Source organism: Amphiura filiformis, chromosome 8, assembly GCF_039555335.1.
Source record: "Amphiura filiformis chromosome 8, Afil_fr2py, whole genome shotgun sequence".
Lineage (NCBI taxonomy): Eukaryota > Metazoa > Echinodermata > Ophiuroidea > Amphilepidida > Amphiuridae > Amphiura > Amphiura filiformis.
Window position 1 is genome coordinate 58,197,085 of NC_092635.1, and position 27,640 is coordinate 58,224,724.

At 34.7% G+C, this 27,640-nt stretch overlaps 1 protein-coding gene across 1 annotated transcript in view; it reads left to right on the forward strand.

The window, feature by feature from the left end:
• The window catches only part of LOC140159282 (phosphatidylinositol 3-kinase catalytic subunit type 3-like), a 42,780-nt gene that overhangs the window by 12,051 nt on the left and 3,089 nt on the right, over nucleotides 1-27,640 (forward strand). Inside the window, exons 4-16 of the mRNA XM_072182698.1 lie at nucleotides 350-435; nucleotides 4,502-4,712; nucleotides 5,498-5,593; nucleotides 9,303-9,374; nucleotides 11,464-11,568; nucleotides 15,019-15,297; nucleotides 16,731-16,867; nucleotides 18,394-18,520; nucleotides 19,903-20,076; nucleotides 22,999-23,115; nucleotides 24,421-24,687; nucleotides 26,255-26,389; nucleotides 26,983-27,311. Of these exons, the coding sequence (XP_072038799.1) occupies nucleotides 350-435; nucleotides 4,502-4,712; nucleotides 5,498-5,593; nucleotides 9,303-9,374; nucleotides 11,464-11,568; nucleotides 15,019-15,297; nucleotides 16,731-16,867; nucleotides 18,394-18,520; nucleotides 19,903-20,076; nucleotides 22,999-23,115; nucleotides 24,421-24,687; nucleotides 26,255-26,389; nucleotides 26,983-27,311 (2,135 nt within the window). The remainder of the gene's footprint in view (nucleotides 1-349; nucleotides 436-4,501; nucleotides 4,713-5,497; nucleotides 5,594-9,302; nucleotides 9,375-11,463; nucleotides 11,569-15,018; nucleotides 15,298-16,730; nucleotides 16,868-18,393; nucleotides 18,521-19,902; nucleotides 20,077-22,998; nucleotides 23,116-24,420; nucleotides 24,688-26,254; nucleotides 26,390-26,982; nucleotides 27,312-27,640) is intronic.

Sequence of the window (27,640 nt, forward strand, 5' to 3'; positions counted from 1 at the left end):
AATTGTATTTTATTTGCTGATGGTCGCCTTTTGATGCCATTGGTAAACAGACCTGGACATTATCTGGACACCTTTTTTGTGAGTAACTAAATACTATCAGATTGAGGACTATTTTTAACAATGTAAAAAATAAGCGCCCACCCAAAATGACTTTCTTAAGCGCCCTGGGTGGTTAAGGGAACAAATACGGTATATTTGTTTCCAACAAAATTACTTGACTGTGCAAGTATTATAAATAGTTTACACCTTATTTCGCACATGGATTAGTTTTACTAGTCAGTAAATGGAAAAATATATAGTAACCAACAAATGATATCTATCTTATGATCTTATTTTTCATCCCATACAGGCAGCACTGACAATATGGGACGTGTATGGACCAAGGCAAGCAATGAAAGTTGGTGGAACCACAGTCTCACTTTTTGGGAAGCATGGGTAAGCATTATATAAGAAGGCCAGTACATGTATGTAGTCTCAAGTTTTGTGTGCGTTTTTTTTTGTTGCAATGACAAACGGTATGTTTCCTCCTTAGTTTGGGCTGTAGTTTGTCTTCTTATTGATATTTTGTCGCATCGCCCGGTTCAGGCCTAGAAATACAACCTAAATCTGCAAATCCATTCATGCAAATCCAAATGGATTTGTGTGCACTGTCACAGGTTTTTTAGGCCTGCCCCTTTTGTTTATTGCAACTGCAAAATGCATGCAAGATCTTGGCACTATGTCCTGACTGTAATTGACATATGCTGTCAATGAATCTTAACACAACATGAATATGTATCAAAACATTCACTTTTTGTGTTTTACCTTGAGTGTGGTATAGTGATGTCGGCAGTGTCCAAAACAAGGAAACACTGGAGGTTGTCCCGAGGACAACTAAATGATACTTTTCCTTAAAACATTATATTTTGTATCATATTTTTTGGGTGCAATTATTTTATTGACCCGGCCAGCGAAAGACCTGTGGCTACCAATCGTTCAGTCGTTGATCTCCTGCTTGCCAACAAAGGAGTCTGAAGTTTGAATCCTGGGGTGCCAAGTACATGTAACTTCTTTGTTCATCTTCTCTCCTTTTTTGTTCCTTCTTTCCTTTCCGATAGCCAAAAAATACTTTAGCATTAGAGTTCAAACAGGTTCCTTATTCGCCATTGTAGTGTGACTTAGTCCATAGTTGCCTGGTAAATTGGTTCACACTATCTTTCTCGGAACCACAAACAAAATTATCACAAGACAAAGTCAACAAATTTATGTGGCTAACAGGTGTGCAAACCAAGCGTGAACCATTATTTATGGCCAAGAGAAAAATGGTGTTTGGTTGTCCTTGACCACCTTGTGGAAGACGAGTCGTTTGCTCAGATTAAAAAAAAATTGTAAAGGTCATAAATAAAGACTAAATGGGATCTTTATATGACTTCATTCATGTTTTAAAACAGTTTAGAAGTGTAAAAAACTGTGTAAATATCTTTTCCAGATGGCAAAATTTTTGAAAGGAAAAACAAAATTCTCTTAATTTCCAAAATTTAGAGTCGGTATTCTTTTGTAAAGTAAAAAGGTTTTTTCCAGATTTTCAAGATAAGGGTCGGCCGGTTGAGGACAAGCAAGCAATTTACGTGCATTAAACTTGATTGATAACTTTGTTCATGGTTCATTACCTATTATACTCCTTTTTGTCACCAAAGATATATATTAATGTTTGGAGATATGGTTAAGGTATTCAATAGCTGTAAATTCACGGCAAGCACATGCAGTAATTTAGACTCATGTAGAGATAGAAGGTGCATTGACAAAACATTCAGTGAACCGTATAAGTTTCAATACTGGTACTAAAAAAAAGTGGGAAATTTCAAGCACAAATATTTGTTCACAATTTGCCAATTTTGCACTGTTTCACTTATTTTGAATTTTGTGATTGTGGTTTCATACATATACCGTACTGACGCGAGTATAGTCCCACCTTTGATTAAAGTCCTACCCCCAAATTTTTGCATTTTTCTCAAAAAATAATAACACACACTGGTAACAAAAGCTATGTATATTATAGGGGCAAGAAATTGAATTACTGGTGACAAGTGGTTCATTATATATGTCAAGAAATGAGGTACATTCTAGCGGTACCTCTTGTCTTGAGTCACTGAAATTCCAGTGTAATAACTGGATTCCTTGCCCCTATATAATATACATGTACATAACTTTTGTTACCAGTGTATTATTATTTTTTGAGAAAAATGCAAAAATAGTCACAAATTCATCAAGGGGTGTAGAACCCCCTTAAGTGTCCGATGTTTGGTAAATACAGGCATAAAATTATGTGTATTTGTTATGTGATGTCCTGACAATGGGCTATTCCAGTTGAAATTCATACACCCCCTATGGAAGACATGACCTTAATCTCCCAAACAGGGAGTGTGTATTTCTAATAGGGTTATCTGAATGGGTGATTCCATTGGAAGCCTATACCCCCTGTGTGGGAGGTTAAGGTTATGTCTTCAATAGGGGGTGTATGGATTTCAACTGGAATAGCCCATACATGACAACTTGAACCTGTTCCAAATCATGGAATTGTTGAAATTGAATTAAAAACAAATTACTAGCCCTACGCGATAGATTTCAAATTTTTTCTTTTGATTTGTTTTGGGAAAAGGTTAGGCTTAAAAAAGAATAAGTTGACTTGTCCTTTCTTTATCGACCGACCCCCAAAATCTGAAAAAAACAGTCACGTTTTTGTGTTTTTTTTATTATTTTTTAAGTGTCATATTTTGGTTTATAAACAAAATATGTTTTTATTTAAGTTTAACTGCAGTATAAATGCATAAAATTGTCAATTACTCACAAATTCTGACTCGCTTTCTGCATTCAGCAGTGTAAGCATAGACCCTGTTAGCTAGTGTGTATTAAGTGTCTAAGGGTTATTCACAGCATGGGGATTTAAACATGGCGTCCTGTGAGAGCCATGGAAGTTACATTGTAAGTTTGAAACAGGGAAATGTGGGACAGAAATTGTGTTCAGTCGCGTTTCCTGCATTGATTTGAATTACACTTTCCATATTATTTTTGATAAAAACTCGCCTGAGAGATGTTGAGCTCCAAAAAATTTATTGCAGAAATTGAAAAAAAATATATCGACCGACCGACCCAGGTGTTGGCACCTAAAGGGCAACTTTCTGTTCCCAACAAAAGTACTTAAAGGAGTATTTCGTGATCCTAGCATCCTCTTTTTATGACATTTTTCAGTACATATCCACGAAAAAAGCATATTCCCAAAATGTCAGTTGATTCCGATATTATTTATGAGTTATGCATGATTATGTGTATTACACTGCTCCATAGACAATACGTTGTAATTTCGTTCTGGTGCACCAGAACGAAATTCAAATTTCACGATATCTTTGCTAAAACTAATTAATCTGCAAGAAATATTTTGTACATAAACATTATGTAGCCAGAGGTTTCCAGTGATATAAAAATCTCAACTTTTTTTGAGAAAAGTGGGGGATGAGGCTGTGGATCACGAAATGCCCCTTTAAATGGCTAATTACAGTTAATTAGGCGGAGTAAGATTATTTCTTTGTTATCGTAACAAGTGATAACAACACCAAAGTGTTGAACTTTCTTTCCAAATAAGTAAAATTTTGTTAGATACAGATAAAATATATATTGAGTCTGGTGGTACTCATATTTTTATATAGTGTATAGAATTTCAAGTTTCTTTAGATACAGTGTACCTTTAAACATCCTTGACACCACAAACAAAATTTCAATGTTTCTTTTCATTGTGCCCTCTCTATATCAAATCAATGTCTGGTGAACATGCAGTTAGTGAGCAGTGAACAATGGAACACATAGCTCTGTTCTCTGAACCATAAAACATACATTGTTTGAATGAATGTTGTTTAATGGGTGGAACCTAGATTTACCAAGAGGTTTCAACTTTTAATAATTACAGTAAATGTGATGACATAAAGAGAAGTATGCATATGGGCATCTTATGAAAATTTACAACAAAAGCATTTTTCACACATGTAAATTATGTACATGTACCGTATTTTATATGATTTTCCCCCCAATTTCAATATCTTCTTAATTGTCTTCGCCAATTAAACCCCCCAATCAAAGTTCAGCAAGGGGACTATGAAATGAGTGCCAGTACGTGTATGTCTATGATATGTCTGCAAAAATGTTAATCCTTTTTTTCTCTGTTTTTTTTTTCTTTTCTTTTTTTACAAATCACGAAATCCTCTCAAAGGGGTGTTTGGGGCTAGGTTTCTCCTTAGAATTCTTACTTATATATGTAAATTTGTTTGTTTGTTTACTTAATTTTTACCTCTTAGTTTGTTTGTTTCAAAAGTTGGTTCAGAGTCACCCCATGGTCCATTACTGTGGTTCGAGAAGTGGCAGCGCCCCGGGGCGATGGGGTGGCAAATGCCCGCCCTCCCCACCCCAGCCAGAAATGTGGCTTTTTAAATTTGACTCACAATTATTACTGGATATTATTGATCTTTTTCAGCACCTATCGCCAAGGCATGCATGACCTGAAAGTATGGCCTGGTGTAGAAGCTGATGGAAGTCCAAGCACCACTACCCCAGGGAAGACTAGTGACAGTCGTGACCAGATGAATAGACTAGGAAAACTGACCAAGAAACATCGCAAAGGTCACATGATTAAGGTGGACTGGTTAGATAGACTGACATTCCGTGAAATAGAAATGATCAACGAGGTAATTGTTTGAAATTTTAAACTACAAGCAATACAAAACTCACTCAGAAGAAGTGACTCATCCGAGTTCACTTCTTCAGCTGTTGTTACTGCTGGTTGACGTTGGCAGTACTGGAGTCATGTGATCGATCATGTGATAGATCAGTGAGGAGATTATATCCTGTATCAAAATGATTGTTTTCCAACTTTTCAATTTTAATGAAATTATGTTGTTGAATTTGTTGGCAGTTTTGTTTAAATATGCAAATTCCTCAGAGTGTCAGGTTTGATAAGAATGTTAGCTTGTACATTCTGTGAAGAAATTGAGCACATTTTAATAAGGAAGGCCTTCTTTTTCATGATCACAAAATTGGCTTGATGTACCCCCCTATAAATAACATTAAATCGATCCAACAGGAAAATATGGAAAAGCAGTATTCCAGTATACATATTTTGAACAAATTAAGACAAAATTATTACCACAAATTTTTTTAGTAGATATAAGCACTCACATAATAAATCTTGCAAGCAGTGAGCAAATTATTTTGTGCTTTGAATGAAATTAGTAGTATCACCTTCCTTCATTCAAAAGGACATCTCCAAAATGCAACCATTTCAAGCAGTACAGTTTACATTTGCAAATGAAATTGATTGGAAATTTGTAGTATTTTCTTTAAAATTACTGACCAGTCAATAACAAACATTTTCAATCGGATGAAGAAAAACTGCTTCTTGTGACCAGAAACGGATAAACCATGTAATACTAAATATTGATTCTAAATATTATCATGTTTTTACAACTTCCAGAAAGAGAAGCGAGATTCCAATTTCATGTATCTGATGGTTGAATTTCCCAAGATTCATTACAGCGGAGTGGAATTTGGCATTGTGCATTATAACAGGGTATGTATATCATCATGAGCTACTTTTTCATCAAGTTTTAAGTCAAATTTTGTTCTAACAATTTTTAATCAGTATATGTGATGCGATCAAGCAAAATCAGTTGGAACTCGGAAATATTGATTTAGAGATGTAGCCAAACAAAAGAGATATTTCCTTTTGTTTTCTCTTGTTTTGGAAACTCTTTAATTGCTCATATCTTTTGAACTGGTAGTTCAATTTCAGTGGGGTTTTTCTGCAAAATGCCGCTTTGTAAATGTTTTTACTATACTACATGTATAAGAAACTGAAACTTTGATATTTCCAAGTTCCAACTGATTTGCTTGATCGCATCACATATGACTTTTTATCAAATTGTAATTGTTTGATATCATCTGATATAATTTAGATTCTCATCATCTCCTGCATAGTTTATGATTGATGACATCTTTTTGAAATTGTTTGTTTAGAAGTACAAGAAATTGATGAAAAGGGTATACATTATATCCAATGTTTGGACTTAAAAATTTCTTTCAAAAAACTGACAGCTCTCCTCACTGTGAGAAGGCATTGAATGCCCACCCTTTATTCCATGTGCATGTAATTATGTTATATTCAAGATTCAAAGCTTTTCATCATGCTCCTGACCTTTGTGGCTGGTCAAGCAAGAGATCAGTCTGGAATGCATAGATTCAGCCGTTTTGCATGATTTATCTTCTGAAGATTCAATTGCATGAAATTCAAAATAAGAACAATTTATATATATGGTCCTTTTACTTTTAGTCCATTAGAGGTGAGGTCAGTTGATTCATTGTATTATTTGATAATTATTTTAGTTTTATAAACTTGTGTCGTTGGTGGGTTGTTTTTTTTTTGGGGGTTGCGAGTTGCTTCAAGATGGCATTGAAGAGTTGGGCACTTGGTGCAAAAAATATGATATGAACAAGAATGAAGTTTAATTTCAGCAACAACAAGTCTGCCATAATGATTTACTGGTTGAAATTGAATGGGCTGTTGTATTTGAAAACCACACCCACACTGTGGTAGATTCTGGAATTTCAACCAAATTTAACTGTTTATTTTTATTCCAAATCCAATCATTTTCATCCACAAAGAGTGTGGAAAATGTTGAAATTTCAAATAAACTTGTCTAATTTTAGGCCAAATTGGGGCAAAATTCAACTGGATTTAGATAAATTGCAACAATTTTCAGCTGAAATTTCACATAAACCTGGAAAATATGCCCAGGTGGATTGACCATAAGGCCTAAAAAATGTTTGATTGGCGTAACATTACAAAAATTTTGGATAGGTAGGTCGGAATTCTTTTCTTTTTTCTTTTTACTTTTTAAGCTGTAAATGTTGTTTGATAAAGGCTTTGGAACTTTTTTTCTTCTTTAATTAATTTATTTTAATTAATTTATTTTTTAATTTGAAGACTTGGAAAAAGGAAAAAAAAAGTTAGGGTCTGGCTTAATTTTAGGGTAGGTCAGGTTACGCCTGTCAAACACTTTTTTAGGCCTAAAGGTGCAACTGGAATTGAGATGACAGTGAAATCCTCCACAGGTGGGTGTGGATTTTAAATAGAATAGCCCAAATTATTTTGTAAACTAACAAATGACACCAAATTGGGGTATAGCGACACTTGCTTTGAACAGTAGATGGCAGTAGACTAGTAACATAGATGGTGTGTTTCAAATCACTGTGAGTTTCAGCTAAAAGTATTAATTAGTTTATCTGGATCTGTACATGTACCCCCCTACACACACTGGCCAATAAGTATGATTTTAAAACCAAAAAATTAAATTAAATTGAATGATGAATTGACCAAATATATAGGAGAAAACTTACTTTTAGACTGATCCAAAATGGTTATTTTTACACTAAATATTTGTTTATATTTCAATTTCTTGACTCTTTAGCATTAAAATATGTATACATTTGACTCTTGGAATACTAAGTTAAATGATGTGAATAAATTAAGTTAGGATGCTTATGTTATTTTTTAGTTTCCTGGAATCTTTTTCAGTCTAAATGTTATGTATACTTTTGTATATCTTGTATTAAGAATTAAAAATAAATTACTACACATCAATGCATTCCTGAGAGTCAACACTTAAGGCCAGAGTAATGGAAGACACATTCGTTCACGCCCGAATTTGAGATTTCTTGATATTTATCAACACTAAGATGTATTCTTTCACTTGAAACTGATAAAATACAACTTGCTAATATTTACTCGTATTTTTGCTTGATTTGTTTCACTCTTTTCAACTCTAAAAAGTCACATGGCTCAAGACAGCTTAGTAAATTGGCGGAAATAATGAGTCAGAAATGCGCTGAATGCTGAAATATTTTGATTACGCTGCTAGCGATTCGCTTAGCGTGACGCTGGCGCAACTCTGCTTGCGTATGTCCAACGTAGTCTAGGCGAATTCGGTTTGTTGTTCACGCCAGCAAATGTGGTGTAAACAAAACAAAAGTTTGCAGTCAAAATGCCACTTGGATTTTTTAATTATTTTGAATTTTGGCGCACTGAAAGCAGACATTATAGATTTATTGGTGCAAAAAGATGCATATTTAGACCATGCACCAGATACAGCTTTTACAAGCGTGAAAGTCTCACCGTTTTAAAATATAAGGACGTTTGTGCATAATTTTGACATTTTTCACTTTTAACAATATTGCACGATTTTTGTGACAAGATAACTCGAAAAATATGCAAGCAAAAGGTAAACTTTTGCACTATCGTTTAGAGTACATCAAAGTCTAGGGAAGGTTTTCTCATTTTTTCAAAATATTTGTTTTAAAAAAAAATATACACCATTATGTTCAATTTTTAGCTTAATAGATAGTGACAAAATTGCTTTTTTCACATGTTTTTTTCAATATTTCAAAAAAAGAGACGAATTTCAAAGAAATAAAAAACCTTCTCTAAGTTCATGTCTCTTCTTCATGAAAAGCTACCTGAATTTTTTTTACTCCGACCGGATTTTTTTCTAAGTTGTCACAAAAAAATTGGGGTAAAAAAGTGAATTTTTGTGATTTTTTCAAAAACTCCAGATTTTTGAACAAATCTGACGTCACCATGGGATTCCTTGACTCATTTCCTTTCCAAAAATGTATAGTTTTATATACTTTTGACATACAATTCAGAAATAATGATGCTCGAAAAGGTCAATGTTCTCTCCCATTACACTGGCCTTAATAGTAGTTCTTTAAAAAGGAAAATCATTCTTTAAAAAAGTTTCCCTTTAATTCTGAATAATATTTTCAAAAATACCTAGAAATTACTCTGCACTGTTTATTAGCTATGGAAACAGCTGTGTAGGCATATTCCATCATCATATTCAACCTGTATTGCATGGGACTTTAGTGGCAGTAGAGCACGCAATCCTTTATTTGATAATGACGGTGTGGGAAAACTATAAAAATCATTTACTGAAAAAAATGGTAATTACATGTTTTATTTTATGACAAAGATATTGCGGAAAGTATTGCATTTTGGTGTGATATTCACAGGACTTGATGTCAAAACAAGTGTGTGCTATTTGTAAGAGATAATAGTTTGCACAGGACAGTTATTGTATGTATATTGTAGATACATCTTTGTTGTACTCAATTGACTAATTACGTTCCATATGTGGCCATGAAATAAGGCTGCATTGGCGTTGTATTTAACAGTGATATTAGACTTGGAAAATAATGCTTCATATTTTTGTGTTTGTGTACAGGATGCAGAGCAGAGTATTACAATCAGAAATCATGCTGATATTGTGACTGTCCCGGACCCAGAAATGCTGATGGTAAGATCGTAGCTGCATGCTCTATTTGTTTGTTAGTCTGTTTGTTTGTTTGTTTGTTTTGAGAAACACCATTTAAATTTATTACATGGTGATGGTGAGAAAGAGTCATAAATTCAGCTTAAATTGATTTGTTGGGTAATTCCATTGTGTATGTTATGTATGATCATAATTTTTTTATGTTTATTTTCTTGGGAAGTTGGTTACAGGAACCTAACAGTTGAATGTGTTTGACTTATTATTATGCTGGTATAAAATAAATGTTGCTCTCTTTAAGGGTATACGAGGTATTGTTAGTCAAAGCAGCCAAAAAAAATTGATTTTCATTATTTGAATCAATATATTACTGAAAAATAACACTTCGTGGTGTTTTGCAAAAGTTCATTCTACAAATCATATACTTTGAAAACTTGCTTAATTTATTGTTGTTATGTTAATGAGTTATGTACGTTTTACAAAAGTGTTGTTGTTTCAGCCCTGTTTACAACATAACTCAAGAACCACAGGACCTACAGAAGTATATCTGTGATATTTGAATTCTTCTACACGCCGCTATGAATTGAGCAATGCAATTTTGCTAAAGCTCACTACCATTCGCAAGATGCTGTGAACTACTTTTTTCTGCTGCTTCACCAACAATATATCGTATACCCTTAACATGAATATAGAGAATAGGCCTATACAGCTGTAGTACAAAATGCCACTTACTCATTCCCATTAAATGGGAAAGTCGCACAAGTTCCGTAAGGTTTCAAAATCACAGTATAAATACATTGTGAAAATAACATGTGCAATCTATATCATTATCATACACCGGATCATACCATCTCTTTTCAAACAATTATATATGCAGGCTGTCTATGACTCAGAGTAGGGAAATCTCACTGTTTTTTGTCATTATACTAAACTTGGTTTTGTATGAGCATTACTGTAAAAAAAATGATAAATCCAAAATAATGATTAATTTTATGTATAAACATTATAGGTACCAAAAGGAATAAGAATTCCAGTACAACACAGCAAAATATGTTAAAGCCCTATTCAATGATTTGCACATCAAAATTAAAGATTGTAGCACCTCTGTAACTATAGTGTCATAGATTCAGCTGCACTAATATAGCCTGCTGGTGGTTACGCCGAAAGCCATGTATTAAAGAAAAAATAAGATATTTTACTTGAATCTATTTGATGGGGCTTCAACTTTGTCAATAATGCTGTTGTCCTTGTTTTTTGCCAATTTTTCATTAAAAAAAATGCTAATAACCATTTTAATGACTTATCCTTTAATTTGAGGTAATTTATACACAGTTTTTATTTTTTACTTTAATAATAAATAAATAATTGTTGGTATTTCTTCAGCGCCTTTCACATGTATCAAAGTGCTTTACATTTATTCTGCTGTCGTTAGAATATGTCAGCTGCCATACAATGCCCAAGGCATGCTCATACCTTTGGGCAGCACTTAATGGACAATATTCACAATAGCTCCCCCATTTCACCCCTGGGTAGAGAGAGGCAAGTAAGGTAAAGTGCCTTGCCCAAGAGCACAACACGATGGCAACGCCGGGGCTCAAACTCGCAACCCACCGATTGCAAGGCAGAGCCTGTACTGCTGTGCCACCATGCCCCACACTCTCGCTGGGATCACTGAATAACCCTTCAATGTAAGACTTGCATTAAAGCTTGATTTATGTTTTGTATTATTTTTCAAATTACAAATGACTTACTGATTTTTATCAATATTGAAATAATCCTGGGTAGGAAGTAACAAGAAGGAACTACCGTAAAACCTTGTCTACAAGCATATAGAGTGTTTTTGATGAAAGCTAGATTAATACGAAGCAGCTGTAAGTATGCCAATACAATAGATTGGTCTTACAGAAGTACAAGTTTGTATATATGCTTGTGTCGGTAATTTATTTGCTTAAACTCCATAATGTTATAATTTTGGATAATAATGGATTGCGCCTGAATTAATTTAGCATTAAGCAAAAGCACTCTATATGCTTGTAGACAAGCTAGTTTTACGGAATTTTAATTCAAAGAGTTTGTTTATAATTTGAATGTTGTATTGTATTCTTTGTAACTATAGAATAATTTGGTAGAAGTAAAGCACCACACGCTAGCCAGAAGTGAACGGAGTGGCCTATCAGATAAGGACCTCAAACCTAATGCTACAACTAGAGATCAACTCAATGTGAGTATATTAATACTGTTGTAACTTAAGATACCCTTTGTACCTGTGTTTTAGATTTAGGAGCAGGCTGCTCTGGGGAAAGATTCAAATTTGTTTATTCTATATCAACCCATAGCATACAAATATTGACTGCTATGAAGGGCATGGTTAAAATTATAGGCCCAAAAAAAGGTGATCTCAAAACCATGACTATGCCCCGAATAAAAAGCAGTCAATATTTGTTTTATATACCAAATCTTAAGATTCGTGTTATCTGTTTGGTTAAAAGCATCGATTTCAGGAAGAGAAATTAATCGTTTCAATGCGAACGGCACACATTACAATCTGCGTAATTATAGCACGCGACAACATTAACGCTTGCCTAATATCAATTTATGCTGGGGACAAAGCACACGCAGAACTATGCCCGGGGAATAGTTACTTTTGCGGGCATAGTCAAAACTATGCCTGCGCTTTTAACTAGGCACCGGAGTTTCGCGCGATCGCGCAAAAAGCGCAAAAAATCACAATTTTGGGGGTCCATTGCGATTTTGGTGGTCCATCGTGAATTTTGAGAATTTTGCCAAACACGCTACTTTTCAATGTAAATTCACCAATAATAACCTTTTTACAACATAACAGGCTTAAATTTTTATTCTTTTATATTTTTAAGATAATAAAAGCCCCAAAATTTTGACCCACCTGCTGAGAATTGAAGTAAATTTTGCAATATTTGTAAATGCAACGTCAGGAAATCGTGCACTTTTTGCATGCTTTCCGAACGATCGCTGGCCTGGGGAAGTCCCGATTGATTTGTTTACAACCAAGCATGTGCCGCTAACGTGCGGTTAATGTTTATTTAATTATTTATCACAACCTGACAATATTCAATTTTTAATATTTTAAGTTTATTTTCTCATAAATAATCTAGGTTTCCTTTATTAGTATAATTGTTACGATGAATAAAAGCAATTTTAAAGACAAAATCCAAATGATAACCCCTTTTTCGTATTATTTGTGGTAGTGCATGTTTTAGTTTTTGTAGCATCAACAACACGTTAATTAAAAAAAAGAAATGCGGAAGTGAAAGTACAAACGAAAATTGCTCAAGATTGACAGACTATTTGCTCATGTTTTTGCACCTGTTTTTGACCACGCTTCGGACCAAAACTGATACAGAAATGAGAAAAATTATCATAGCAAACGGAGATGGAATATCACGGCGAAAATGCACTTTTATTTTTTTTTTAACAATCAACATTTGATGAGGTGTAGACCCGGGGTACGTGTGTATTAGACTTGCTTGCCAGTCCTATATACGCCGTACCTATGTATATTAAGGACTGGCTTACGCCATTTTGGATGTCAATGGGAAATACACACTTAACGATTTGCGCCGTTAGAAACTTGAAAAAAATCTTTAAAATTTTATCAATGTATATAAAAGTGGTACCAACCTTATTGTGCTTGCTAATTTAAGACTCGGTTGAAACAAAATTAAGGATCGAATGCATTTTAGTGTCCAAAAAGGCAAAATTTTCGTCAAAGTTCTGCCGAAATCGGCACCCTTGCCAAAGGGTTCAAAATTCAATCGAACGAAAATATCTGATCTTTATGATCAAAAACACAAAATTACAACTTTAGACATACTATTGGCAAACAATATAGAATAGAAAATTTGACATCATTTTCTCAAAATATTGAAGAAATTTGCTCACTAGACATCGAAAAAGCACGCAATCCAATTCCGCTCAAACGTGTGAGAAACTGAAAGTGCATAATCCCGACTAGTGTGTATCGTGATAATCGTGAATTTCAGATGGACGCACAAAAATCTGTCTGGAAAACGCATTTTCGCGCTTTTTGACTTTGAATTTTCGCGCATTTTCGCTTTATAAAAAACCGGCCACGCATTTTGCCGTTTTAAATCGCTGAAACTCCGGTGCCTACTTTTAACCAATCAGATGGCGGGAATCTTAAGATGAGGTACGGTATATAAAACTAAATATAATAACTTTCATGCTTATTTGACTTTGTGTATTTGTTATAAATATGCAGTTCTTATGATATAGGAATGCAACCAACATCATTCAAACCTAATGCCTATAGATTTATATCTTCTGCTCTTCTCCAGTATGCCTCTGTAGCTCAGTTGGCTAGAGCGTTGTGCTAGTAATACGAAGGTCATCGGTTCAAATCAAGCCAGATGCACTTTTTTCCAACGTTTATGTGCGCTGGCTGCTCTGGGGAAAGATTCATATTTGTTCATATATAAATTACCAAAATGAAAATAAATAATACATCAAAATTTTCTGCTTGTGCATGCATTTTGAATAATTTCCAATGGCATGTACAGTTTGAACCCGATGAAGATGAGAATATGACGAGATCTCCCATCACACCTAGCTGGGTATGCGATTGATTCAAAAAGTGTGTTGACTCCTACTTATTTATTACATGTTTTTATGTGCAAGGCCCAGCTATCAATCGCGGTTTTTCCCTTCAACTCATACATGTTGCAATGCTGATCATGATGCATTATTGCAGACATTACTGTCAATATGTTCCTGAAAAAAGTGGGCTTGCTAGAAAACTGAGAACTGCAAAGGGGGGTCCAAAGGCCAGTGGAAATAAGGCTGGCAACAACTGGCTGTGACTGTTCATTTTTGTGATGGGCCGCATGGCCAATGAAAAGGACATCCATGAATTTCAAGGCATGATGTATATTTTGCATTTGCCAACATATGTGATATGTAATCGTGTGGAGATACAGTTCTTGTGGTCATATGTCATAAAATCAGTTTTAATGACAATAATGGCGTCACATATATATACAGTGATGCAAACAGCTGTGGACATAAAATGTACTTCAAAATTATTTTATTATTTCTATTTGAAAATAAAATATAATAGTTGATGGTATCACCAAATGTAATTATGCAAATTGCTATGGAAACAAGGGATTAAATGAAATAAATAAATAAATAGAGAACAGATACATTGTTTATACCAGCAACACATGTTAGACAAAGACAGCCTGGTTATGAGAAAGAATATTTGAATGGACTGAAAATGAGAAGCAAAGATAATTGTCAACAGTATAAATGCTAGATACCTGTAGAAACCAAAAATGTGTACATCCATATCAAAACGATGCACTTGTCGGCTGCTACATGTGTCTTATTTCACACTAGCTAGGAATAAATACCAGACTCATCTCAAGTGGAGGTCACATCAAATCATTCCGAAGTCAAATGGTTAAGGAATGTTCTCTGTATTCATCACAACAATTTTAGAAACAAAGTATTAAAGGGAGCAAATAAGAGAAATAACAAAAATATTTTTAAATCTCCAAAAATCGGTGAGGTCAGGGACGATATATACATGTTATTTCTTTTACTTGGCCTAAATTTTGCATTTCATGCTTATATATTCTGATCAAACATCACATTTTGTAATCTTATCTTATAGAGTATCGTCGCATATGGGCCAACAAAATCTCTCACATCAGAAGAACAAGACCTGGTGTGGAAGTTTCGTTTTTATCTGACCAATCAGAAGCAAGCGCTCACTAAGTTCCTCAAATGCGTCAAGTGGGATGTCCCTCATGAGGAGAAGCAAGCCATAGATTTGCTGAGGAGATGGAGTCCTATCGATGTAGCCGATGCTTTGGAGTTACTCTCACCACATTTTAAAAATCCTACTGTTAGGAGATACGCAGTGACCAGATTGAAGCAGGCAAATGATGAGGTAATTGGGCTATTCCATTTAAAATCCACACTACCCATGTGGAAGATTTAGCTACAGTCTTCCACAGAGGGAGTATAAGTTTGGAATAGAATAGACAATTGGGCAAGTTCTATTTGAAATACTTACTCCAGTTGTGGAAGATATAGGTAAAATCATAATACAAGGCCATTATGGGTTTCAAAATGATTAACACTGATCAATTACAGTTGAAAAACATACTCCCTCTGTTGAAGATATTTCCAAAATTTTACACAGGGGTTTGGATTTCAACTGGAATAACCCATTGCAACCAAGTTTTAAATGCTTTGTGTGCTAGCCATAGGCTTCAACATAAGAAGGCCATGTTTTGAGATATTTTCTCAAAATGTCAAGAGCTATCTCAAGAACTACCAAACCAATCAATACTAGGCTTGTTTGTATATTCATTTTAATGCATTTTTCATGCTGATTCCAAATATGTTCAATTGTTCATACATGTAATAAAATGAACAAATTTTTTAATTATTAAAGAAAATTTGAAACTTTTTGTCTGCAGTCGACACCCGCGTGGAGAGGGCTAAGGTGGAAAGTTGTTTGATGTTGTTCTTTAGTATAATTAGTTAATCTGTATTCGCTGGCATAAATTTTGGAAAATTTGCAGTTTGAGATGGGATCGACTTTACAGCCAACTCAATGCAATGCACTATCAGTTAAATATAATTTGCCATTTATAATTTGTCAAGACAAAATAAAAAACTTATGTTTCTGCTGGTACATGTAGCTACATACTTGATCTGGCTTTCAGAAGGCAACATTTATTCTGGCTTACTCAAAGCACTAGCACTGTTGATATTATCAATCCGTCTGCTTTGTAGCGAGAAACTTCACTGGAAGCAGAACTCCTGTCTTCAGAAGATCAAAGATGAGACTTTGACAGAATATGCTATCATCACCGTTCATGGTGTTGTCTCTTCTCTGGATCCAAACTGATTTGCTGAACCAAAGCAGATAGATTGATAACATATATATCAACAGTGCTTTGTGAAAGCCAGACTTATTTTAGCGAGAGAGGTGCATGGTGGCCGAGCGGAACAGACTCCGACTCATAATCGGAAGGTTGCTGGTTCAAGCTCCGGCGATGCCATCTTGTTGTGCCCTTGAGTAAGGCAGGTGTATAAATGGGCACCAGCATTCTTAAATACTGGGAAGGTAACAGACTCGTTGTTGAGGAGGTGTGGCGATCCCCCACAGCAATATTTTACTGTAGAGTCTGGCCTTATCACTAATGAAAGAGAGATGGGCACTCTGCCCTGTAAATGCAGGTTCGACTCCTTTACCTCCAGCGACATTGTCATTTGGTCTTGACAAATAATAACCTGATGAGTCTTTTCAATCAAATATAAACAGTGATGCTTTCAATATTTTGTTGCTTTTGCTGTTCTTTTTCCTCATAGGAATTGATGTTATATCTGCTGCAACTAGTACAAGCTTTGAAGTATGAGAATTACAATGACATCATGACAGCCCTGGATACTCCATCCCCATCTACAAGAGTCAATCATCCTGTGTCTGTAGATCATACTTCAGAAAAGTAAGATGGGTTTACTTTCAATTTCAAATAAATGTTTCTATTCTTTAGACATAAAAAGAAGTAAAAAGGGGCAAAATACAGAGCTTACAAAGATTTTAAAATCCAATGCAGAACATTCATTCCTTCATTAATATTCCCTTACTCAAACTCAGTCAAATTAAGCATGAGATACTTGTAGCTTTCAAACCTTACAATCTTACACCGTAATGAAATGTTTTTACTGGTTTGAAGTGTTATTCACTTGTTTCAAAACATTTTCCATTTACAAAATATTGATTGTTTACCATAAAAACATCAGTGCTAAAATATCATGTGAATGATCAGCTGCCAGCAATGTGATGATTGTATGCGTACACCGTGTGATGAATGCCCACGTGTGCGTAATGCAGAAGTGAACCAACCCATTTGTGATTAGTTAGTCATGATAAGACAAAAAGACTTGACAGAGGGTTAAAGGTGGGTGACCACAATCACAGTCTCATCCTCCGCTTAACCCCAACAAAACTGAGATTTTGGCATCAGTAGACAGCTTCATGTTTCTCATAACCATAATAAAAATTTAAAAATCAGATTGTGTACAGCTGTTGGCAGCTGATGTGTTCATTCAAATGTAATTTTTACTATAATCAAGGTTGATTAGTCAGAATTTGAGCATTACAAAACAGGAAATCGTGGCTCTTAAGTGCATATTGATTATGTATACAGAGCATTGGTTATATCAGAGAAGATGAAAACTCAACTTTTCTGGCTTTGCTGTAGTATGAGGAAACAAATTGCAGTTTAACAAATACAAATACAGCTGTGTAACCTGTAGTAAATTTGCAATAATACATTGACAAACAAAAGGAGCACACTCCAGCTGTGAGCAATGTTGAAACCTGTTAGGGAAAGGTAGCATTATTGCCAGCTATTTTCTCATAATCCTTAATATATATGCCATTGTTGGTGGATCAAACTTGATGATTAAGCAGGCACCAGGCAATTTTTACCCAATGGCTATAGAGAGTTGTAGCCCCTGGTTTGAATGATCAGACATGTCCAGGCGCCAGAAAAAATCTGTAGTTTGCACCTGTTCTTGATGAAACACTCATGCACTTCCATGTGTCAAGCAGGAAGCATAAACAGCTTATGCACATCATTTTCGAAGCAACTGAACCCCCAAAATGGAGAATTATGGACTAATTTACTTCAATCTAATTTGAACTCAAAACGATCGCGAAAGACATGAAATTGTCACAGGGTGTTGGCCATTGATGATTCATGTTGTGATTTATTCAAGACTGATGAGAGAGGACCAGAATTTTATTGCTATTATCATTTTAACCATACAGTGGGAAGTAGATAGATACCAGGCAATTTTATTGAATAAATAAAGATAATAGTAATGAAATTTAAAAAATTAATAAAATAAAATGGTTCTGCAAAAATTTTGAAGACCAGGAGCTGCCTTTTTCAGATGTTTAGCTCCTGGTCCATCTTAAGCTTGGGTATGAATTGATACCAGTTTTTCTGTGCATTCTTTTTAGAACCAATTTAGCTAGTCTTCCTCACCCATTGGCAGAGACACCAGAGACTCCTACAACACCTGCACCAGCACCTGAACCTGCACCATTTGAGAGAATGGATGACACAGACCAGGGGGCGGAAGAAGAGGTGAGGTGATCAATCAATGATAAATAGGACACAATTAGAAAGGGCCTAATATGAAGTTTGAGTGGCTTATAATTGGCGAAAAAATAAGCTGCATAAGGCTAATGAAATGAAATGAAATGAAATGAAATGATTAGTTTCCCCGTCACATTTTTTTTCAGTGAAGTCATGATTTCATTATTCATTATTTTGGAAAATTTCATTATTGTCAAAACTTGCATTTACATGGCTATTACCTATATCGTTGATGAAAGACCATCTCAAAACAGGTGTTAATGCTTAGATCATCATTACAGACATTTTGCAACAGATTGAGAAAAGATTTGAATATGTTTTTATTAAAATGAAAGAAATTTGCAATTTTTGTAATCACTAGAAACAAATGAGGTAATCCTTAAATTTCCATTATTTACCACATCCTCTACCCCTACAACTAAGAAAAACTGCTGATTATGATCAGCAGGGGATGTCAGACATTTTGCGAGTTTCAATTATGATTATTTCCATCTCAATTTTCAGATAATTAACTTTTTTATGAAAATAATGAAAGTTTTGGTTAAATTGAAAAGGTGATGCAGGCAGGTGACGGGAAACTACTAATTTCATTACATAGGACTAATATCACAGATATTCATATCCTCATGAATAGACATGACGTTTTTAATCCAATCACAGATAATAAATTTTCAATATGCATAAGCATGCAATGCAGGTTATTGAAAAAGTATAATGACCATGTCTCATGACGTAGTACATAAAGTATGCATTACAGTGACCGCATTGTGTGACGTGTTATGCGTTCGAATAATTTACGGGCTCTGGCTGCAATATTTGGACATCAAATGATTATGCACTTGTGTGATTGGTCGCTAGCAGTATTTCTTTGATCCATTATTTGATTTTTTTTGCAGAGCAAATAAGAGATAAAGTTAAAATTTTATTTTGTTTTCAAATTTAAAAGGAGAAAATGGGATGCAGGTGGAATTAAAAGACTACTTTTTGAACATGAATATATTTTCACCAATATAAATAAAATGTTTCTGATTTTTTGGTCTACAGCATTATATACGAGTATGTATATATGATAATAGAAACAGAGAAATAAGTAAAAATATTACAAAATCAATGAACAAAAATGTTGATTTACTCAAAATGTGCAAAAATGCACTGAGTGAGTTTTGGAAAAATGCTCATCAATTGGCACTTTTTATATCACACTTGTTTTACCTCTTGCTGGATGGTGCTAAATAATTAATATAGGAAAATGAAACCAAATTTGCTTATTTTTGACATTGACCTAAATATATAAATAAAATAAAATAAGTGTAATTGTATACTTCACGAAGAACTGGTAACATATGTTATCCTATATTCTATATTTCCAGCATGACCTAGCATCTTTCCTGATAGACAGAGCATGTCACAACTATACACTAGCCAATTATCTCTACTGGTTTCTGTTGGTTGAATGCGATGACCATGATGCCGTGTCCAAGGATTCTAAAGTGGTTGGCATGTATCAGATGGTGCTCAAAAGGTTCAATACAGCTCTACTCAAGGTGACAAAATTAATCATATATTTGTATAGTTTTTTCAATATTTGTTCACTCTTATAAATTGCCAGCGTTAAAATCAAACATGTACATGCATATATGTGACACGATCAAGGGAAATGAGTCGGATGTCGCTAGTATTGATTTTGAGAAATTGGCAAAGAAAGTGTTAAAATTATTTTGTTTTATATTGTTTTCAGCGATTGATAAATTGATGTAACTTTGCAAAGAAAAGTCGTATCAACATGGGGTTTTCAGTTTCAGAAAGCTCTAAATGTCCTCTTTAATTAGAAACATATGTAAAACTCATTTTCGACCAGGGTCGACATGTGACTCATTTCCCTTGATCATGTCACATGTACTTGCAAAATGGAACAAATAATTCCATGAAAGTATTATTACTCTACTATTGTCCATCTACAAAAAATGTACTAGCACTTGCTGTAGAGAAACATTTTTTTTTTATTTTCATTTTTTTTTTATTATTCCATAGATCACACAATCTTTAATATCTTAAAGGCATTAAGCGTAATTGTGACATGATCAAGGGGAATGAGTCGGATGTCACTAATGTTGTTTTTGAGATATTGGTAAAAATAGTGTTCAAATTCTTTTGTTTTATATTAATTGTTTTCAGCCATTGATAAATTGTTCATAACCAGATGTCCAATTGTGATAGGGTTTGCATCAAAATGTAGCATTTGTAAAATGCCAGAAAATGATGCAAAAACCTTCTGATTGAAAATTGCCGACATGTGACTCATTCCCCTTGATCATGTCACAATTTACCGAATGAATTAGTCAATCGATGGGGAATTTTGATATACAAATGTATAATTTTGGCACAAAAGTTATACTAAACTGAATAAAAAAGAGCATTTCAAAACTGAAAAAATTTACATAGACTTTTCTCTTGAAACACACTAATTATGAGCACAGGGAGTAAATGTTGATCGCTGTAATGAGCCCGTTAGAATAGCTGGTAGGAATCACCCTGAAGGAGGAAATAGTCCAAATTGTCACTTTTGAAATGCTCTCTTTTCCATTAAATTCTGTATAACCTGGGAAATAAAATTGTATTATTTCAAATGAGGTATCATAATCATAGGTGTAGATCCCGGGGGATGGGGGGATAAATCCCCCAATATTTTGCCGGGGATGCATGGTCCATACAATCACCCCCCCCAATGTTGCTGCCTGTATGTGGGTTTCTGACCATTTTAGCACCCAAAGCCCAAATGTTTTTGAGCTACGCGTAAATTTATTCCATTTTTACACAATATTTCATCAGTTTAGCTTTAAAATGGCAACAATTTTCCATAAACTTATTCTGTTGCCAAAAGGTGCCGGATTCACTATATTTCAAGATATTTTTCCAAGCTCACCCCCCCACATGTCAAAAAGAAATCTATGTCACTGATCATAATACGCAGAACAAAATTATTCATCTGTTCAAAACTATTTGGTAATTTATGTTGACTGTCATTAAGATATTGCTTTTGTTTTAAGGGCTGGGGTATGAACGTTTGGACAGTATTTATTGTGGGCCATTGGAGCACATCAGACATATCGAATTGCATTCTGAATACTGAAGAATGTCCTTCTGATATCAAATAATTTTGATTTTTGAAATTAGCAATGTAATACACATTTTATGGCAAATGATTAAAATTGATATTTTTGATATTTAACAGTACTCAAGTAAACTTTATAAATCTGATGATTTATACTCAAAGTGTATGTAGGTGGGATGAAAAGCCGATGATCAATAAAAATTTTTGACCTTTTGTATTTGAAGATATGGATTTTTTTTCTCCAAAACACCAAAAAAAATTAGGTCTTTTTGGTAAAAAAATCCATATCTTCAATATGAAATGTCAAAATTTTCAATTGATCGTCGGCTTTTCCTCCCAGCTACATACACTTTAAGAATATATCATTAGATTTATAAAATTTACTTCGAGGACTGTTATATATCAAAAATGTGAAAAATATCAAATTTTGATAATTTGACATAAAATTTGTATTATATCGTAAATTTCAAAAGAATGTCTGATGTGCTCTCATGTACGTCCCACAAAAAATACTGTCGAAATGCTCAAAACGCTCATTCCAGATCCCTTAAGGGAAGGGGTATGAACGTTTGGACAGTATTTATTGTGGGACATTAGAGCACATCAGACATATCGAATTGCATTCTGAATACGAAGAATGTCCTTCTGATATCAAATAATTTTGATTTTTTGAAATTAGCAATGTAATACACATTTTATGGCAAATCATTAAAATTGATATTTTTGATATTTATCAGTACTTGAAGTAAACTTTATAAATCTGATGATTTATACTCACAGTGTATGTAGGTGGGATGAAAAGCCGACGATCAATTGAAAATTTTGACCTTTCCAAAACACAAAAAAAAAAAAAAAAAAAAAAAAGGTCTTTTGGGGAAAAAATCCATATCTTCAATATAAAAGGTCAAAATTTTCAATTGATCGTCGGCTTTTCCTCCCAGCTACATACACTTTAAGAATATATCATTAGATTTATATAATTTATTTCGAGGACTGTTATATATCAAAATTTGAAAAATATCAAATTTTAATAATTTGTCATAAAATTTGTATTATATCGTGAATTTCAAAAATGAAAATTATTTGATATCAGAAAGACATGCTTCAGATTCAGAATGCAATTCGACACGCCTGAGGTGCTCTCATGTCCCACAAAAATACTGTCAAAACGCCATAAACGCTCATTCTAGATCCCTTAAGTGTTTGGATACTTTTTGTGCACAGTGTTCATCTGCAGATCATATCCAGTTGTCTTTTACAATATACACCAAAAAGTAGCCCAGCAAAATATCAGTTTTCAGTCAGTCAAATATTTACACAAGCATGTTGTCTTAATTTACATTGGTTCTTTTAGGGTGGACGAGAGTGCACAACATACCGGAATCTACTGATTAGACAACATGCATTAACCAATCAGGTGCTAAATCTAATGAGACAGGTGGCCAGAGAAAGTGGCAACAGGAGGAAAAAGGTAGGTGATAGGACTTAGTAGGAGAAGTGATACTTCTTAAACCTTTCTATAATATTACTCTTATCACCTAATCACCTTCACTGTTTTTATGTGTTTTTTAAATACAATAATATTTCTTGCAGCTCTTTAGTTATTTCCTTTTCATGAGAGAAAACAATGTTTATATCAAAGATAACTCTTCCTCGTCCTAGCTGCTAGGACACAGCCGATTTTTAATATAGGCCATACCCTCTTTTTATAAAGATATCACTTGTTACAAAAAGTAATCTGATTCTTGATAAAAGTAGAAAAGTTGATCCAAGGATAATACAGGGTGTCCCGTTCCAACAAATGTTGTGATGTTTCATAAAGTGTTTGCATGCGAAAGCCACACTTTAAAGCTATCATTTGTATATAAAAACACAGATATCATTTGAAAAAAAAAAGTTTAAAAGTCTGATCTCAACTGTACAAACAGATGTGGGAAAATGTTTTACATTTTGTGTGGGTGCAGGCTACTTCACTAGAAAAAGTGGAAAGGTGTCATTTTCCTATTTTTGGCATCCAATGGCTTCCAATGGCATCAAATGGAATCAGTGATGCCAATTTTGGCATCAGTGAGGGTATTATATTGGTTAATTTGGAATCAATGATTCCAATATTATTGATTCCAAATTGGCATCAGTGATGCTGTCTTATCATCAGTTTAGGTGTCAGGTATTTTTATGTACTAGAGGTATTATGTTTCCTGCTGGTCCGTCCGTCCATCTGGCCGTCTGTCCATCCGAGCTTGCGAGTGCAATTTCTCGGAACTGGTAAGGCATATAGTGATGCAATTTGGTGGAGGGGTGGCAATTGGCGGCCTCCAAATTTTAGCAGGTTTTCGTCGCAAAATATGGTAATTAAGTACCTAATTTGCATAATTTATGCATATCAAGCAAAATATCCTTGTGCGTCGAGAACCGCGCTGGTCGAGAACCGCGAAATTCTAGTTTAAGCTGTCATATAACAGTAGCTTCATGTTTGAGTTCTTCTTTTGGTTAAGTCGGTAAAAATAAAGTGCACTGTGTGCATATCACACCAACTGAGTTAGTCAGGGCCCATAGTCTGCAGGCCTATTATAAAAAAAAAAGAAAGAATTAACAATACTGCTAGAGGCAAACTATAAGCCATTGGACGCCCGTTCAACTTTTCCTAGCGCATGCATGCCTGTGGCTGTATTACAAAGGTAGATCATTTACATACTTAGCACTAATGTCTAACAATGATTTTTATATAGATTGCAATCATCTAAACTTGCTTTGTATTTTATTTTGTATCTTCTAGATTGAACGTCTGCAGTTACTTCTTGGGGACCCTGAAATAACCAAATTCAACTTCACAACTTTCGACCCTTTACCGCTACCACTACATCCAGAGGTCAAAGTTCAAGGAGTGAAATCAGAAAAGGCCTCCATATTTAAAAGTGCACTGATGCCAGCTAAGTTGACATTTGAGACTACGGACCATGGTGATTACACAATGATTTGCAAAAATGGGGATGACTTACGACAGGATCAACTCATCCTGCAGATGATTACTCTCATGGATAAAGTGAGATATTGTTTTATACTTTGGGCTATTCCAGATATTCTTTTATACTTTGGGCTATTCCATTTAAAATCCACACTACCACTGTGGAAGATTTAGCTTGAGTCTTCCACAGAGGGAGTATGGGTTTGATAGAATAGACAATTGAATACATGAATACAAAACCCACCCAAGTCCATGGGAAGTGATTTTGAGAGAAAAACCTGTGTATCATTTTAATTCCTTCAGTTAGATTTACCTGGTCAATATGGTAAGTTTTACGTGCAAATGAGTGGATTAACCTGTATTAGGTATGACGATTAGCATTTCAGGGACTTCGTGGGGTTCATTTTAAATTTTGGACTTGGGTGGTTTTTTTTTTTTTTTTCAAAGACAATAATGTTGGAATGAGATTACCACTAGTAAGATAATACAAAATAAAGCACACAGTTATGTATAATGTTGATAAGCATTCTGCCATGTAATAGAAACCACACACTTTCGTTTATTAAACCCATTTTTTTTTTTCAAAAGTCACTCTCTAGCAATGAATGTGTTACAAGTGGACTTTTATACATACTGGATTTCAATCAATGTGTTACAAGACTCAAATCATGGAATTGTGTGGTTCTTTCATACATGCTATTTTTCACATGCTCAATAGACACAGAGGATGAATTTGAGTTGTTCTTTCATACATATGACAGGCCTAAGTATAGCAACAATTTCCCATGCTTAACTCAATTTAGCCAACGTATGGACGTGGGTGGGTTTTGTTTTCATATATTCAATTGGATAGCTTGAATTTGAAATACTCACTCCAGTTGTGGAAGATTATGTAAAGCCTGGATTATGAGTTTCAAAATGATTATCTCTGACCAATTACATTTGAAACACATACTCCCCCTGTAGAAAATATTTCCAAAATCTTCCACAGGGGGAGTGTGGATTTCAACTGGAAAAGCCCATTGCAGAGGTCTTTGATTTTAATCATGTTGATTATCATTGAGGAATGCTTGATATTCATGCATGGTACATGTGCTCCTTTTCAATATTTGAAGTAGCCAAACCTCCTTCGTGGACAGAATGAAAAACGGGTCCTTTTCTTGAAAAAAGCACATCTTCATACCAAATATATTTCATAACTTTTCAGAAATAGGAGAAAAAGAGGGCGCAATGAGGGTTCTGTTTTTATTGGGACACCCTGTACATGTATATCAAATACTAATTTTCTGGTATAGAAAGATTATGGTGGGATTGGTCGAAAAGGCCAGCATTAACCATTGCCGTTTATGGACATAAAAATGGGCTATTCCAATTAAAATCCACACTACCCCTGTGGAAGATTTTGGAAATATCTGCCACAGGGGAGTATGAATTTTAAATGGAACGATTCAGGCTGAGGGTGTATGAAATTCAAATGGAGATGCCAATTTTAATTCGTAGGTATCACATTTAGAATCGGAGCCTGTTAGAATATCTTATTTCTGAAATAGTTTTTCCTCTGTTGATGTAGCCAGCATCTTGTTTTAAGCCCAGTGCAACCTGTAAATTAATCAAATTTCCTGTGCTTTTTGTTATTGCTTTATAGCTTCTACGTCAAGAGAATTTAGACCTAAAGTTAACACCGTACAGATGTCTAGCAACTAGCAGTAAAAATGGCTTCTTGCAGTTCATTGAATCAACAGCTGTTGCTGATGTCTTGTCAAGCGAGGGCAGTATACAGGTAAATAGAGAATATCTATTCCGCTACATAGAGAAGGCAAATACTTTCCACAACCAGTGGTGGTGGAACCATTAAAAGTTAGGGGGGACACTCATATTCAATTTTAAACTATTTTAGTCCAAAATGAAGGTGAATCTTATTATTTGGTGAACCAGTTTGCTCAAAGCATGCGAAACTTTGATATCCATTTGCATCCTTTGTGCCGGAACTACCATATTTGCACATGGCGTGATTTCGCACTGCTGTAATTGGTCAATACGTTTTGAGCCTGTTTGATTTTTAAGGGTGAAATATCAGTTTAAAATTGTTTATTTCAACAAATTTGAGAGAATAAAAATGTGAGATTTGGTTGTGTGATGAGTTAAAAATGATGGTTATGAATTTGGTTAATAACTGTTAATAACTGACACTGTTTATGTGTCAGGCATTGTGAAAAAGCTAAACATTTTACTTTGGACCTCGGAATATCCCTCGGTACCAAAGGCAAAATGTTTAGACTTTTCACAATGCCCTCCAAATAACTGATGCGCAGTTATTAATATTTACCTAAAAAATAAAAGTCTAAAACCAGGGAGGGGGATTTTTTCTTGCAGAACTTTTTCCGCAAGTTCGCCCCGGCAGAATCCGGTCCTTTTGGCATTAGCCAAGACGTGATGGACACATACGTGAAGAGCTGTGCCGGTTACTGTGTCATCACCTACCTCCTGGGTGTAGGAGATCGTCATCTGGACAATCTTCTGTTGACAACCACAGGCAAGCTGTTCCACGTAGACTTTGGATACATCTTAGGAAGGGATCCCAAGCCGTTACCACCACCCATGAAGCTGAGTAAGGAAATGGTGGAAGGCATGGGAGGAGCATCTAGTGAACAGTACCAAGATTTTAGGAAGTTGTGTTATACTGCATTTCTGCATCTTAGAAGGTAAGAATTGGATGAAATATTTGATGGATGGATTGTGTATACATGCTGTATTAGAATGATGCATGTACAGCGCCCATCACAGTTTGTTATCAGTTAGTAAGTTTTTGTTCTGTCGGGCAAGTGTAGGTCTGTCAAGCTTTTGTCAGGAGTAGCTCTGATTTTTTCAGGACATGAGACATGTAGGCCACCCCTTGCCTACTGATTGCTCTGAAAAGAGCCGTTCACTGAAGACTGCCTTGTGAACAGTTAAGGAGCAGATCTTATCTATCTGCTTATGTTAAGTTTTTGGTGACTCTGAAAAGAACCGTTCACTGAAGACCACCCCTTGT